This window comes from Typopeltis vanoorti, chromosome 15, assembly GCF_054136105.1.
Source record: "Typopeltis vanoorti isolate ZY-2024b chromosome 15, IOZ_Tvanoo_1.0, whole genome shotgun sequence".
In the NCBI taxonomy this organism is placed as follows: domain Eukaryota; kingdom Metazoa; phylum Arthropoda; class Arachnida; order Uropygi; family Thelyphonidae; genus Typopeltis; species Typopeltis vanoorti.
In genome coordinates, this window is record NC_143563.1 from 23,554,240 (window position 1) to 23,568,823 (window position 14,584).

General features: G+C 33.1%; 1 protein-coding gene across 3 annotated transcripts in view; it reads right to left on the minus strand.

Moving 5' to 3' along the window:
- Positions 1 to 9,251: 9,251 nt before the first annotated feature.
- LOC150098500 (uncharacterized) overlaps positions 9,252 to 14,584 on the minus strand; it is a 28,783-nt gene continuing 23,450 nt past the window's right edge. For all 3 annotated transcript variants that reach the window (XM_090404827.1, XM_090404828.1, XM_090404829.1), the window contains exon 2: positions 9,252 to 12,703. In XM_090404827.1, coding sequence (XP_090260953.1) covers positions 10,541 to 11,800 — 1,260 coding nt within the window. In that variant the 5' untranslated portion in view covers positions 11,801 to 12,703 and the 3' untranslated portion in view covers positions 9,252 to 10,540. The remainder of the gene's footprint in view (positions 12,704 to 14,584) is intronic.

Below are 14,584 nucleotides of genomic sequence, written 5' to 3' on the forward strand. Positions count from 1 at the left end.
GAACCTTGAAGAGACAGGTATGGAGGTGCACATCAACAATGCTGGTAGACTTAAAATCAATGCAGCATACAATCCTCCCAGCATTCCACTATTGACATCAGTATACTAGACTCCATTCTAGGCTCCACTGATTCCATAATTAAAGCAGGATACCTCAACTCCAAACATGCAGCTTAGTTCAGTTTGTCAATCAACTGCAAAGGCCGTACTTTATTTAACTACACGTTACTTAACTCTTCAATGGTAGTTGGACCTACCGAGCCCACCCACTACAGCCCATCAGGAAGTTCGGATGAACTACACATATCAGGAAGTTCGGATGAACTACACATAGTCATCCTCAAAAACATCAAATTTCATTATCAGCTAGATACATTAGAAGAGCTTACTTCAGATCATAACCCCATGCAGCTCAAGCTAGGTACCCAGGATCAACACTCTCCTCCACACTCTCTCTTTTATAACATGGAATAAGCTCTTGATGTTCTCTTAGAGCACATCAGCCCACCTCCCATCATTCACAAAATTGAAGACATAGTGAGCTGTAAGCAACCTAACAAGACAAATTAACACAGCAATAGCATCAATCACTCAGACCATTGTTTTCCACTAGTCCAGTCGGATTCTGGAGAAGGTTATGGACCTCATCAGAGCTAAAAACAAAGCCAATAATCGATTTTACAACACGAGAGTCCCGCAGGACAAAACAATCTCAAAGAACTAGAACAGACTGGTTCGAGAAGCTCTTCAAAAACACAAGAATTCAGAATGGGAATCGAAACTTATGGAAATCAATCTAGAAGATAACTACTTCTGGAAATTTCCGAAAACTCTACATACCAAAAGACAACCCCCACCCCTATGAAGACTTAAAATTGAAATGCACACTGAGATGAAAAAGTAGCAGCCCTAATTGATAACTTGGAAAACAACCAATTCAACCCATCTTACGAAATCTTAAATATTAATCTCATTTATAAAAGTCATCGTCAGGTCAGAAAAGCCTTAGGACAGCCTAAGCATTACTCAGATTTCATCACCCCCACTATTCCAACAGAAATCAAAGTTATATCCCAATCGAAGACAAAAAATGCTCCTGGTCCCGTGGCATCACCAATAAAATAATAAAATTACTCCCAAGGAAGGCCATAGTCCATAACCAATTCCATATTAAGACTCCAGTACTTTCCCACAGCTTGGAAAGCTGCTGACATCATTCCTCTGAAAAAGCCTGGTAATAACACACAACTCCCCCACAGCTACAGGCTACCCAGACTTCTTTGCAGCCTCGGTAAAGTAACAGAAAAAGTCATCCTAACAAGGCTACAACTAGCAGTGGAGAAACAAAATAATCCGAGGCCATTTTTGTGAGAAACCCAAAGGGTTAACGTTTTATGGTGAGATTAGATAACACTGGCAAACAAAAAAAAAAGTTTTCTGCTGATTATGATCTGACACTTGATTTTTACTATTTTGGATGCGCTGATTTCAAATATCAAACCCATTTTTCTCTATCACGTCAGGTTTTTCCTCTATGGCATTTTCTTTTTGCTAATTTGTAAGTTTTTAGGAGGCAGTACTATTTGGAGGATCAAAAAAATCGATTTTTTAATATTATTTTCTAAAAGTATGTATTTTTAAAAATCTGCTCCTAAATTTGTATCAAGAAATTCGAAAAATTCCTGAAGATATAGCCTATTATTCAGCGGTGCGCAGATCAGAATCGGAGCGCTCACCGCTCTCGCTTGTCAAAACTTAAAACTATGGAAGATCGGTGCCAAGGAAGATGGGATTCTCACATGATGGCCGACTACTGTTAGAGTATTCAAGGGGATTGCAAAACAGAACACACAGCACAAATTGCTACAAACAAAAATTTATTCCCTGAAACTCATGTGTAAGTAAAATTGTTATTTTTTTTAATAAATTCTTGTAATTTTTAATGAATATTGTTAAGTAGTTATGTATCTAATTATCGGCCTCTCTCGCATTCAAAGCGCCAGTACGTGCCGTTGTAGGTTCTTACGCATTTTACTAACAAGCGAGAGCCGTGATCGCTCCGATTCTGATCTGCGCACCCCTTTGAATAATAGGCTATATCTTCGGAATTTTTCGAATTTCTTGATAAAAATTTAGGAACAACTTTTAAAAGTACATACTTTCAGAAAATAATATTAAAAAATCGATTTTTTTGATCCTCTAAATAGTACTGCCTCCTTAAAACTATCAAAAACTTACAAATTAGCAAAAAGAAAATGCCATAGAGGAAAATCCTGACGTGATAGAGAACAATGGGTTTGATATTTGAAATCAGCGCACCCAAATTAATAAAAAACACGTCTCATATAAAAGTCAGCAAAAATTGTGTTGGACTGTGTAATCATTGGCAAATACCAGAATGAGAAACGGATAATTTGAATTTTGATAAGATTTTTAAATACACCATATATAATATAATACGCACAGAAAAAGTAATCACTCGGGAAATTAAAATTATAAATTTTCCTGAAAAAATCAAAGAAAGGCTGATCGTTTAACTTTTTTATACACGTTCCAATCTTCTGTTTTTCCTTAGACATTGTGTTAGCACACCATCATATAAAGAAAGCTTTTTTTCCCTTCACTTCCACCATCAATTTCTTTTCAATAGCGTTTAAGCTTAGGCTGAACAACATTTCCTGTGTTTGTGTTCCTCTATTAAGCGTATGTATTCTCTTCATAGCCGAAAAGGAATGCTCGACTCTAACAACACAGCTCGGAATCAATAGGACAAGTTCTGCTTGCTTATAAATTTCCTTGAATGTAACCTGAAGTTGATTTTCTTGCAAGAATTTAATAGGTTTCCTATTAAAATTCTTGTTGTCTGTGGGTGCAGGCAGATCAATGAGGTCAGTTAACATCGGTGTGATTAAACACGAAGATTTTATTATTCTCTTGTGTACATTATACAATTTGCCAAAGATATTGTTGTATGCTCCCCTAAGCTACAAATTCCACATCGAATTCAACACCAGTGCATAATAATAATCTGTAAAAAAATGTATGAAATACTATGTAATAAACATTACGCCTTCTATAAAATGTGTACGTTAATTTGGTGGTAAAAACTTGGATATGGGTTTGCATTTTAGATTATGATCTACGTGTATACCAATTGTGGTAGTTGTAGACTCATTGAGGAGATTCGCAAATGTCACTTGAGGGTCGCAAGAAGTAGTATGATATTTAATTGAGATGCCTGATTTTCTTTCAGTTAAAATAGTATAAACTTAGTATTGTGAATGCTCATTTTGATTTTTTTTTTTCATTGAAAAATGTGCATGCTTAATAAATCAAATTCCTTGTTGTGTTTTATGGTTGGCATGTCGTTTAATGAAAAAATTATTGCTGTATATCAGTATAGATGATTAGGTTTCCTTCCAGTTCCATTCAACAGAGGTCGTTTATATAGATCACAAAAATAGACAACAACAAAAAAATTCTGAAGACTTTACTTTTATCTAAAACTGAGCCTTGAAGAACATCAGTTTTGATGAGTTGGTAATCGTTCCAGCTGCCATTTCTTTGCATTGCTTGTCATGAGTTTTCTAAATAAGATTGAAACCATAGGTGGTGGATATTGTCAGAAATAATTTTTCTTTTCCACCAATTTGACTTAAAAGTAATCTAATCAGAAATCATCAGTTTTTATTTTCAAGAAACAAAAACTGGATACAGATAAATGATTCGAAAACGTACATTCAGCTTACGTTAGCGGGAGTATTTAATAAAACACCTTTAAATTTGGTTAGAGCGATACGTGTACTTGTTATGATCTTCTAAGTAAACAGCATAACACCGTAAAACATTATGATACCGGAATGGGAATAAACATTTTATCCCCCCGCTTGGAGGTATGTAAAATCAGAGGGAGGATCACGTTCTTCATTTGCTTCAAAGGCGGCTGCAGCTCAGAAATGAATTAGAATTAAGGCATTTACATTGTTTATTGAGGCGTACCAGGGGAGGTGGTAGTAAAGTAAATCCAGTGCGAAAAACGAATCTTTATATATATAATTGTCTGAAAGTATTAGAAGCACACAGATTTCAAAACATTAACACACTCAGGATTTAATCTTAGAGGGTGGGGGGGGGGGTTGAGTAGACGATTTGAGAATACACACTATGCATCGCTAATTCATAAGTAGTATAGAAATAGAAGACACGACACAACATAAATAAATAAAAAAAAATAATTTTAATAAGGAAAAAAATTTTTCCGGGGTGTACCACTGTTTCAAAATATGGAAAGAGTAAACCAATTCTAATATTAAGCTTTCAGAAGGTAACTGTTTGATGGAATGGACAATGTTTTCATGGAAAAGTTTTCTTACTCATGATTTTCTTCAATTACATTTGCCAATTCGTTTTTTTTTTCCAAGAGAACATTTTAATTTTTTTTTTAACAAACTGCATCGCTTATTTCACCATAACCCAGAAATGTACCCATGTGTATACTCATCAGTATTCTTAGCTTAATCCTCCTTTATTAACTGCAATTACTTGCCTACAAGGGCCTTTATGAGATAAGGGTATACGGCACTTGTTGTCATTCAGGTATAACAGAAACAGTAGTAAATAAATGAAACATAATTGAAATATCTTCATTAATGATTAATTTTTAAAGATTTCCAGTATTTTTACTCTGAATTAATATATATTTCATTACTATCCATTGAGAAATCATTTACATCATAGGATTAATTAAAAATAACGATATTATCAACAGTAGATGTATTATTATTAGTAATAATGATTAATGCTCTTCACCTCATCCTCATGAACCAAATGACTGGTGGGATAGCAGTGCTACTTTAGTTGAGAATAATTATAGAACAAAATGGTTTTTATTGTCTTTCTTGTGTGATAACTTTCAGGGAAACTACAAAAAAAAAAAAAAAAAAAAAAAAAAAAAAAAACCGTCCCAGTTTTCAGTTCAGCTATATTCGGGGCTGCAAAGAAACAACGTACCAATAATGTATTACATAACAATAACTCTGATTTAGTGGAATTTGAAGAAATTGTCAGTACAAGATGTCTGCAGAGTTTAGTTTTAGTTCCGAATATTAACTTTTATATTTTCATAAGTTTCGAAATGATATTAGCAATTCAGCACTGAATTTTTCATTTCAGTCTGACTAGTGTTTTCGGTAGAATGAAATTTGCTCTCTACAGATAAATCACTATTTACGCATGGAAGCAGTATGTATACTTACATTATATGTTCTGAAGTGTGACATAATTATTACCCTTCAATGACCATATGATGTCTGTATCTTCAGTAACATTTGGTATTGCTACTGAACACTTTTAAAATTTAGTTTGCTAGAAAATTGACTTCAATTAATTATGAAAGAATTCATTTGAAAATTTTTCGGTGAATTGTTTTTTCGAACGACTTGTTCGATTAATTGCATTCAATGTAGACCTCTGATGAATTTTCATGAAACCAGCATCTAAACCAATGCAACTTAATATTTTGTGCTAATTTTTGAATCTCTTAGTCGAAGAATAGATTGTATTTGTTCTTGAAGAACTTAATTCAAGATATTTGAAATATTTTGAAAAAGAAAATAATGGTCTGTAGACATTCCAGATTATACTATTTTTGTTCAAAATAAAATTTTGTAGAATATTTCACAGATCGCTAGAACATGCTTTGCTTTATAGATAACAATATAGCAATAATTAATGACATCAAATGGGAAATGTATAGTGTGAACAGTGTGAAATTAGAATGTAGTAAATATTTATAGACATTCATGGCGAAGGACTTAACACAGCACACTATGCTGGCTCGGACATCGCCCGGTTCAACAAGGTTCATGTTGCCATTTGGTAGCAACTCCAGGAGTGGCAATGAAAAGTTAGTGACTGGTGCTACCATCATCATCACTATCATTGACAAAAAAAAAAGATAAACAAACTGGCTCCGGATTCAGATTCCACATTACTCAAATTAAAAGATATGGACTATTATGGTTCTTTGTGAAATTCGATGGGCCAAAACAAGAGAGCTAACAACAGATGAAGGACATTTGCTTCTTTTCTCTTGATGTGATATGGTAAAGAAAGTATCAGGTTTTTGATACACAAATCATCACAATTGTCATGGAATTCAATCCTATCAATAGCAGAATTGCTCTAGTCCCCCTAAGAGGAAAACCACTCAATATCATCATCACACAGGTCTATGTCCCAACCAGGCCATAGACTTGTGTGATGGTGATATGCCATGAGGACTCTGAAGTAGAGGAGTTTTATGGTCAAATTAATGCAACAATCACCAAATAGAAAACCTTTTGATTGTACAAGGTGATTGGAATGCCAAAATTGGATCAGATATTGGCAAGGATTATCTCCCATTTGTTGGACCGTGTGGCTATGGGGATACAAATGAAAGAGGTTTTGAATTGATCAATTTTGCCTCAGAAAATGAACATCATTACTAACACTATGTTTCCCATTAAACCTTCCAGAAGATGGACATCGACTTCCCCTGATGGTAAAACACACAACCAAATTGACTTTATCCTTGTAAGCACAAGATTAAAAAACTCCATCAACCTCACAAGAACCAGATCACTTCCTGGAGCAGACACTGGCAGTGACAACAACATGGTCATCGCAACTGTAAATATGAAAATGAGGGAAAGATTACCTACAAAATCAATTCATAAAAGATATAATGTAGATAAATTAAAAGATCCCCAAATAAATATAGTATAGAAATATAAATTAAAACAAATTTTTGACACTAGCTTCAAGAAATATAATAATATCGAATCTAACACCAAATTCTTCTCACAAAAGATAACTGAGACAGCTGAAGAAATGGGACAAATCCTTGGATACAAAAGGAAAATAAATAAACCATGGATAACCAAAAATATTTTGGATTTATGCGACAAAAGAAGATATTTGAAATCTCATATTAATAGCGGTGATAATAGAGAACAGTATAAAAATATTACTAAGATTATTAAAAAAAGAAATCAAACACACTAGAAACGTATGGATATTTGACGAATGCAAAAATATAGAAGACTTAAATAAAAATAATTCGAAAAGTGCTTTTCAAATTATCAATAAGTTAACCAAACCTTTTATTGCAATTAATTGGAGCATAGAAGATGAAGTTGGAAGCCTATCACGGATAACCAGAAAATAGTTGATTGATGGAAATGTTATGCAACCAAGCTTTTTCAAAAGAACTCTCACAGAACTGTCTACTTACCGCACGTGTTGAGCTAGCTTAGGTTTGACAAGCCAAATCAGCTTTTCCTGTCCTCGACATGTCATTCTCATGAAAACGAAACCACCACTAATCCTAGAGAAGGGAGCTGTGTTGCATCGTTACAATTCCCCCTCCCCGATTAGAAAGGCCTCTTGCGTGTGCTACGCCAGCATGTCGTCTGCCGAATCCCGATTAATCTACAACAAACGCATGGTGAACACTAACACAACCTGTCAACTGTACAAGAGCCGAGCAGTCTGCAAATCCGCTTACATCTGATTTGCGCTGTAGTCGTTGCTCTCGCTCTACTTACTAAGCGTTAGGCTGTTGCTAAGCTGCGGGCGTTTGAGATTTTCGATTTATTCAGGGGGAAAACGCTCTTCCTCATCCTCGTGAACTAAATGATTACTGAGATAGCAGTGCTACTTTAGTTGGGAATAATTATAGAACAAAATGGATTTTTGTCTTTCTCGTGCAATAACTTTGATGTCTTTCTATATGTTTTTGTGGGATTGATTTACGTGTATGCCAGAGGAAATTCCCAGCCACCTCTGTATTAGGCCTGATAACTTACCTTCAGTTGAACAGGACTGATATAAATTATGCGGGTCGAACATGGAAACTTTTACAAAAAAATTGTCGAACCGTTCCAGTTTTCAGTTCATCGATATCTGGGGCTGCAAAGAAAAAATGTGTCAATATTATGTATTACAATAACTCTCTCGTTTAGGAATTTGAGGAAGTTGTTGGTACAAAGTTGTCTGCACAGTTTAGTTTAATTCCAAATAAACACTTATTACATTTTCGTAAATTTCGAAATGATATTAGCAATTCCACTGAATTTTTCATTTCAGTCTGAATAGTGTTATTGGTAGAATGAAATTTGCTCTCTACAGATAAATCACTATTTGCGCATGGAAGCAGTATGTATACTTACATTATATGCTCTGAAGTGTGACATAATTATTACCCTTCAATGACCATATGATGTCTGCATCTTCAGTAACATTTGGTATTGCTACTGAACACTTTTAAAATTTAGTTTGCTAGAAAATTGACTTCAATTAATTATGAAAGAATTCATTTGAAAATTTTTCGGTGAATTGTTTTTTCGAACGACTTGTTCGATTAATTGCATTCAATGTAGACTTCTGATGAATTTTCATGAAACCAGCATTTAAACCCGTCGGTTTTCACATACAGGGAGAACCATGTCCTAACTTAGTGGTGATACAAAATGGCTCGAAATTTCATAGAATGTTCATTTTTCTAGTTTCTGCATCATCTATTGATTGGAACACCCATTGTGTCAATGAACTAAAACTATAGGATTGCAGAATTAGTGTTTAGTTTCCTTCTGTCAGTTAACAGTAATGATCTATTTCTTCATGTCTTTTTTGAAACTTTTCCTGTGTTAACTTTAAAACAAACTGCTCGTTTGCTGTAATTAATTCAGTAAAACAATTCACACAAGTTTATGTCAAGTAAGGATTTCTTTATTAGATTTCATAGAATGTTCATTTTTCTAGTTGAAAGGGAAATGTCTGAATTACATCACAGATAACATAGCTGTTGTCAGTGGAACATGTATATCATTATAACTGAATGCAGTAATCACTAAATAGTTATGATGTTTAAAAAAAAATTAAAAACAGATACAATATGCATCATTACAATTGCTGAATGCTGCATAACTTGCCTTGAAATATTTATTGCAAACTGTGATAATATTCTTTAATGAGTTAATTTGTAATGAATTCTGAAACAACCAGGCAAATACCTCAAAAACATTATTTTATAACCATGTGGAGTAATATTAATTGCACAATAAAATTTAAAAAGGATGCTACACCTAAACAATAAAGACACTATGTAAATACATAAAATAATAACAAAAACTTCCTCGAATATTATAAATTTAATATTAAGTAATATTCTTGTGAAATATAATGAATTATTAATGAATATAATAATATAAAATAACGACACATAACAGATGGGGTTTATTTCATTGAATATCTTATACATTGAAGAATGAGCAAAAAAGCTCCAAAAACAGCTTGAGAATACTACAATGAATACAAACATATTAACTCTTGTAAAACAATCTCTGAGCATCAATACTCAGACAAATGCTTTGGATTTTTAAATTATTTGTACTCAGAAAGATGCTATTGAAGAGATGCATTTTATATGACAATTATTGCTTTTAACAGATAATTATTTCAGAGACACTTATTATTCAATAAAATGCAAATCAGTACTTGATTGGTTTCAAAATAATCTAAAGTTACATTAAATTACAAATGAGTAGTTCTCAGTATAAGGGAGGACTTAAGTTCTTTGAATATATCAAAGAATATGGCTTAATGCTTGGATATAATGATTATAGAAACTATTGGAGGAAAATATATGTAAATGGGATTAATTAAATTTTGAAAAATAACTTGCTCTTTAAATATAATAGAAAGAAGTTTAATCAGTCCACATTGAATTTGTTTTGGTTATGTGATCAAAAAAACCAGAAAAAATGAATAAAATACTGATGTTAATTTACACAATAGAAACATCGTTCATCCTTGGTATGAAAAACCCATTTTACAGCACTTCATTTTAAATGACATTAGCCACACAACAAAACCAAAGACAATTCCAAAAAGTAGCATTAGCATTTATTTAGCAACGAATTAAGTTTATCTTGCATATGAAGTAATCATTAAAATTAATTTCAATGTCCAAAAATGCATTGGCACATGTTCTTAAAGTTTTTCTTCCCTTTTACTATGAAATGAAATGAATGTATTCCACCAATAACTGATTAAGAAAATTTTGCACAAATTTCAGAGAAAGGTTTCAGATAAACTGAGAAAGAAAGTTCTTATCCATATTGTACAAAACAGAATTTTTAGCCTACCACTGCAACTGGCTAAATGCTTATTAGCAAAAAAAGATTATTCAAACCAGTCATTTTCTTCATGTACTCAACATTTCAGTACTCAGTCACTTACCTTTCTCTCTCCCCTAATGTTTCATCATCAGACCCAGGTTATTGCCTTATACAGATGAATTACTGTCTTTGTATCCCTAATTGAGTGTCCTTTGCATTATGACATAAATTTTCTAAATAACCTTCATAACTATTGCAATGTACCATCCAGATTTCAGCTCCTTGCTCAATTATGCTCTCAAATCTGTAACTTCCATCTTCTGATGCAGTTTCAGAAGGAAATTATCTCATCTGCAAGTGAATTAAGAAATGATTTTTCAAATTTCCTGAGTGGGAAAATTCTTTACTGCATCTTTCACAAGAGAATGGTTTTTCTTAAGATGAACTAAGTAATGTCGCTTTAAGTTACCTCTATATGAAAATACCTTGCTACAAATTTCACAAGAGAATGGATTTGTTCCAGTGTGAGTTAGAGAATGAGTTTTTAAACAAGAATTCGTTGAAAATGATTTGCCACAAGTTTCACAAGAGAATGTTTTCCCATGAATATGAACTAAGAAATGGATTTTCAAAGAGCTTGATCGTGTAAATGCTTTTCCACAGATAGTGCAAGAATGTGGTTTCTCCTGAGTGTGAACTCGTGAATGCCTTTTCAAATCAAATCTTGTGGAAAAGGCTTTACTACAAATTTCACAAGAGAACGGCTTCATCCCAGTATGAACTACTGAATGACTTTTCAAGTGAAACCGTGTGAAAAATGCTTTGCCACATGTTTCACAAGAGAATGGTTTCTTTCCAGTGTGAGATATTGAATGATATTTTAAACTAGAATGCCTTGAAAATGCTTTGCCACAAGTTTTACAAGATAATGGTTTCTGCTGAGTGTGAACTAGGTAATGGGATTTCAACAGAGATAGTCTGGAAAACACTTTGCCACAAGTTTCACAACAGAATGGTTTTATCCCAGTATGAATTAGTAGATGCATTTTCAAGTGGAATTGTGTAGAAAATGATTTGCAACAAGTTTCACAAGAGAATTTTTTCATCCCAGTGTGAATTAGTGAATGTGTTTTCAAGTTAAATCGTGTGGAAAATGCTTTGCCACAATTTTCACAAGAGAATGGTTTCTCGTGAGTGTGAACTAAGAAATGCCTCTTCAATATGCTTGATGTTGAAAATGCTTTCCCACAGATAGTGCAAGAAAGTGGTTTCTCCTGAGTGTGAACACGTGAATGTCTTTTCAAGTCAAATCGTGAGGAAAAGGCTTTACTACAAGTTTCACAAGAGAATGTTTTTTTCTTTCCACTGTGAATTAGTGAATGTATTTTTAAATTAGACTGCAATGAAAAAGTTTTTTCACAAGTGTCACAAGAGAATGGTTTCATCCCAGTGTGAACAACTGAATGTCTTTTCAAGGCAAATCGTGTGGAAAATGCTTTGCTGCAAGTTTCACAGGAGAATGGTTTCTTTCCGGTTTGAGTTAGTGAATGTGTTTCCAAATGAAATTTTCTGGAAAATACCTTGCCAGAAGTTTCACAAGAGAACTGTTTCTCATGAGTGTGAACTAAGAAAGGCATTTTCAATTTGCTTGATTTTGAAAATGCTTTTCCACAGATAGTGCAAAAAAATATGGTTTTTCCTGAGTGTGAACTAGTGAATGTATTTTCAAGACAGATTTGGCAAACTTTCCTACAAGTTTAAGAAGAGAATGGTTTTTTCCTAATGTGAACTAGTGAATGTCTTTTCAAATTAGATCTTACAGAAAATACTTTGACAAAAGTTTCACAAGAGAATCATTTTTTCCATTGTGAGATATTGAATGAGTTTTTATATGAAATTCCATCGAAAACACTTCAGTACAAGCTTCACAAGAAATTTGTATCATATTAATATTCAGTAAGAAATTACTTTCCAGTTGACCAAATTTTGAAAATGTTTTGCATCGTTCATAAGAAAAAATGGTTTCATGTATGTTACATGTTATCAAATATTTCACAAGAATCTGGTTATTTTATTAACTATTCTGTATTATTTCAAATTAGGTTTTCTTGAAAAACATGGTTAGAAATTTCAAAAAATAGTTCTCAGATGTTTGCACAATGCCTTCTTAGAAGTTTTACAATGAGCATCTTGAAGCATGTTTCACAATGAAATGTTTCAGATGAGTTTGACCTAATAAAATAATTTGTAGTTGTTAACAAAAAGTATTGTTTTGAACTTCTACTTCAGTAATCATCTTATGATATATTTCACATGAAAATTTTCCACTTGCTAATAGCTAATTTTTGGAACTCAGCTGATGATGAAAATTCATTTGTGTCTTTCCTGACTACTAGGCCTCATTACAATTATATTCACACATTATTTATCTCTTTGGGAACTGGGAGTTAATTGGAGGCTACATGTACTGGTCCTGATTTATGAACATTCGAAGTTTCTTCTTGGAATCTTCAGTCAAATTATTTGCAGTTTATTTTTTCCTAAAAAAATTACGCATATTATAACAAACATCTGTAATATACAAAATTTACCAATAATAAAATATATTCTTGATTTTTCTTTTGTCAAAGTTTAAACATAATGTGATGTGTATATCAAAATTACAAGGATAATCCTTTATTGAAACTATGATTACAGTAATTTTGGAAATTATAATTTTTAAGAAATATTTAAATAAACTTCATTCTCTTTATATGGAGCATTCAAATAAGGCATTGTCAGATTTTAAACAGCATTATTTGTATTGAATTTTGTTCCTTTTTCATATTTCCATTTAATATAATAATATTTAATATTAATTATTTACTATAAAAATTATTAAATAATTTTTGAAGGATTTCTTGATTGGAAGGCAATTTCAAGCAGTTCCACCCCTTTGGGTTATTGCACCTTGATGCAATTTTAATAGAATTCTCCTTTCTTACTTTTTAAAATGAACTTAATATGCAAACATAAAATCAAAACATTTTTATATAAAATTTTGTACTTTGAAAAGACATTAACCCCCAACTAGTCAGGCCATCTACATATGTCCAGCAAAATCTGGATATGATGCATGCTATCTCTTGAAAGAATATGAATAAGAACTGCTATTTGGCAATCATGTCCATTAGAAGGCAGGATAATTCTTTACAATGAAGAGAACACTGAAGCAAATTATCTCGTGTTCATAGCTATGTCTAGGCTGCCTATAAGAGAAAATGCAGTTCCTTGTTCTATGTTGGTAACTGGATTTGGTTATATTCGAGAGGCTAAAAATATAGAAATTATTTTTTTTTTGTTTTCTCCTTTCATTTTACAATTTTTAATGCCAGGACAAAATAAGAGATCCTTACATACCTTTTCTTAAATATTGCACTTCCTTTGAGAACCAACGTAGCTTTTAATATATTTTTTAAAGGCATTCCTGCATTTAGTAGCCATTATAAAAGCAAAACTCCAATTAAATTATTTCCTACTTGCTGGAAACAGTGATATAATCCTCATTCACAAGCCAGGTAAGGCACCTCAATTTCTGCAAAATTACAGACCCATCAGCCTCCTGTCACGACTGGGAAAAATTGCAGAAAAAGTCATCCTCAATCGCATGCAAGGTGAGGTGAACAAAACAACATAATTCCTAAAGAACAATTTGGATTCAGTACCAGGCACAGTACAACTCAGCATATTCATAGATTGACAGTTTATATCAACTGGATTTAACTGGAGACAACACACAGGAGCTATCTTTCTAGATGTCGCAAAAGCCTTTGATAAGGGTTGGCACAAAGGCCTTATCTATAAGTTAAATACAGCCAACATTCCAATTTACCTTACTAATCTCATTGACTGCTTTCTAAAAGACCGGAATTCCAAGTTAAGCTGCATGGACTCAGATCCTCTTTGAAAAGAATTACTGCAGGTGTTCCTCAAGGCTTGTTGCTTTCACCGCTGCTCTTTAACATCTTCTTTCCAGATGTTCCAAGCACAGCATCAACCACCACAGCTTGCTATGCAAACGATATGGCAATTATGAGCAGATCTCTCAGACTGCACCTAGCTATGCAACACTTACAAATTGCAGCAACAAATCTGGAAAAATGGTTTAGGAAATGGAGGATAGCTGATAATGCTGACAAAAGCATTATCAGCTATCCATGGAAATCCATTTGGTTATGGATTTCCATGGAATAGCTGTGTTGAAAAGTTTGACTTCTCCATAGTGGGATGCTTTCCTTTTTACAAGAAGGAAAGCATCCCACTATGGAGGAGTCAAACTTTTCAACACAGCTATTCCATGGAAATCCATAATCAAATAACTAGGCATACAGCTAGATAACTGCCTCAGTTTTAACCCTCGCATCGTATATGCCAGCAACAAA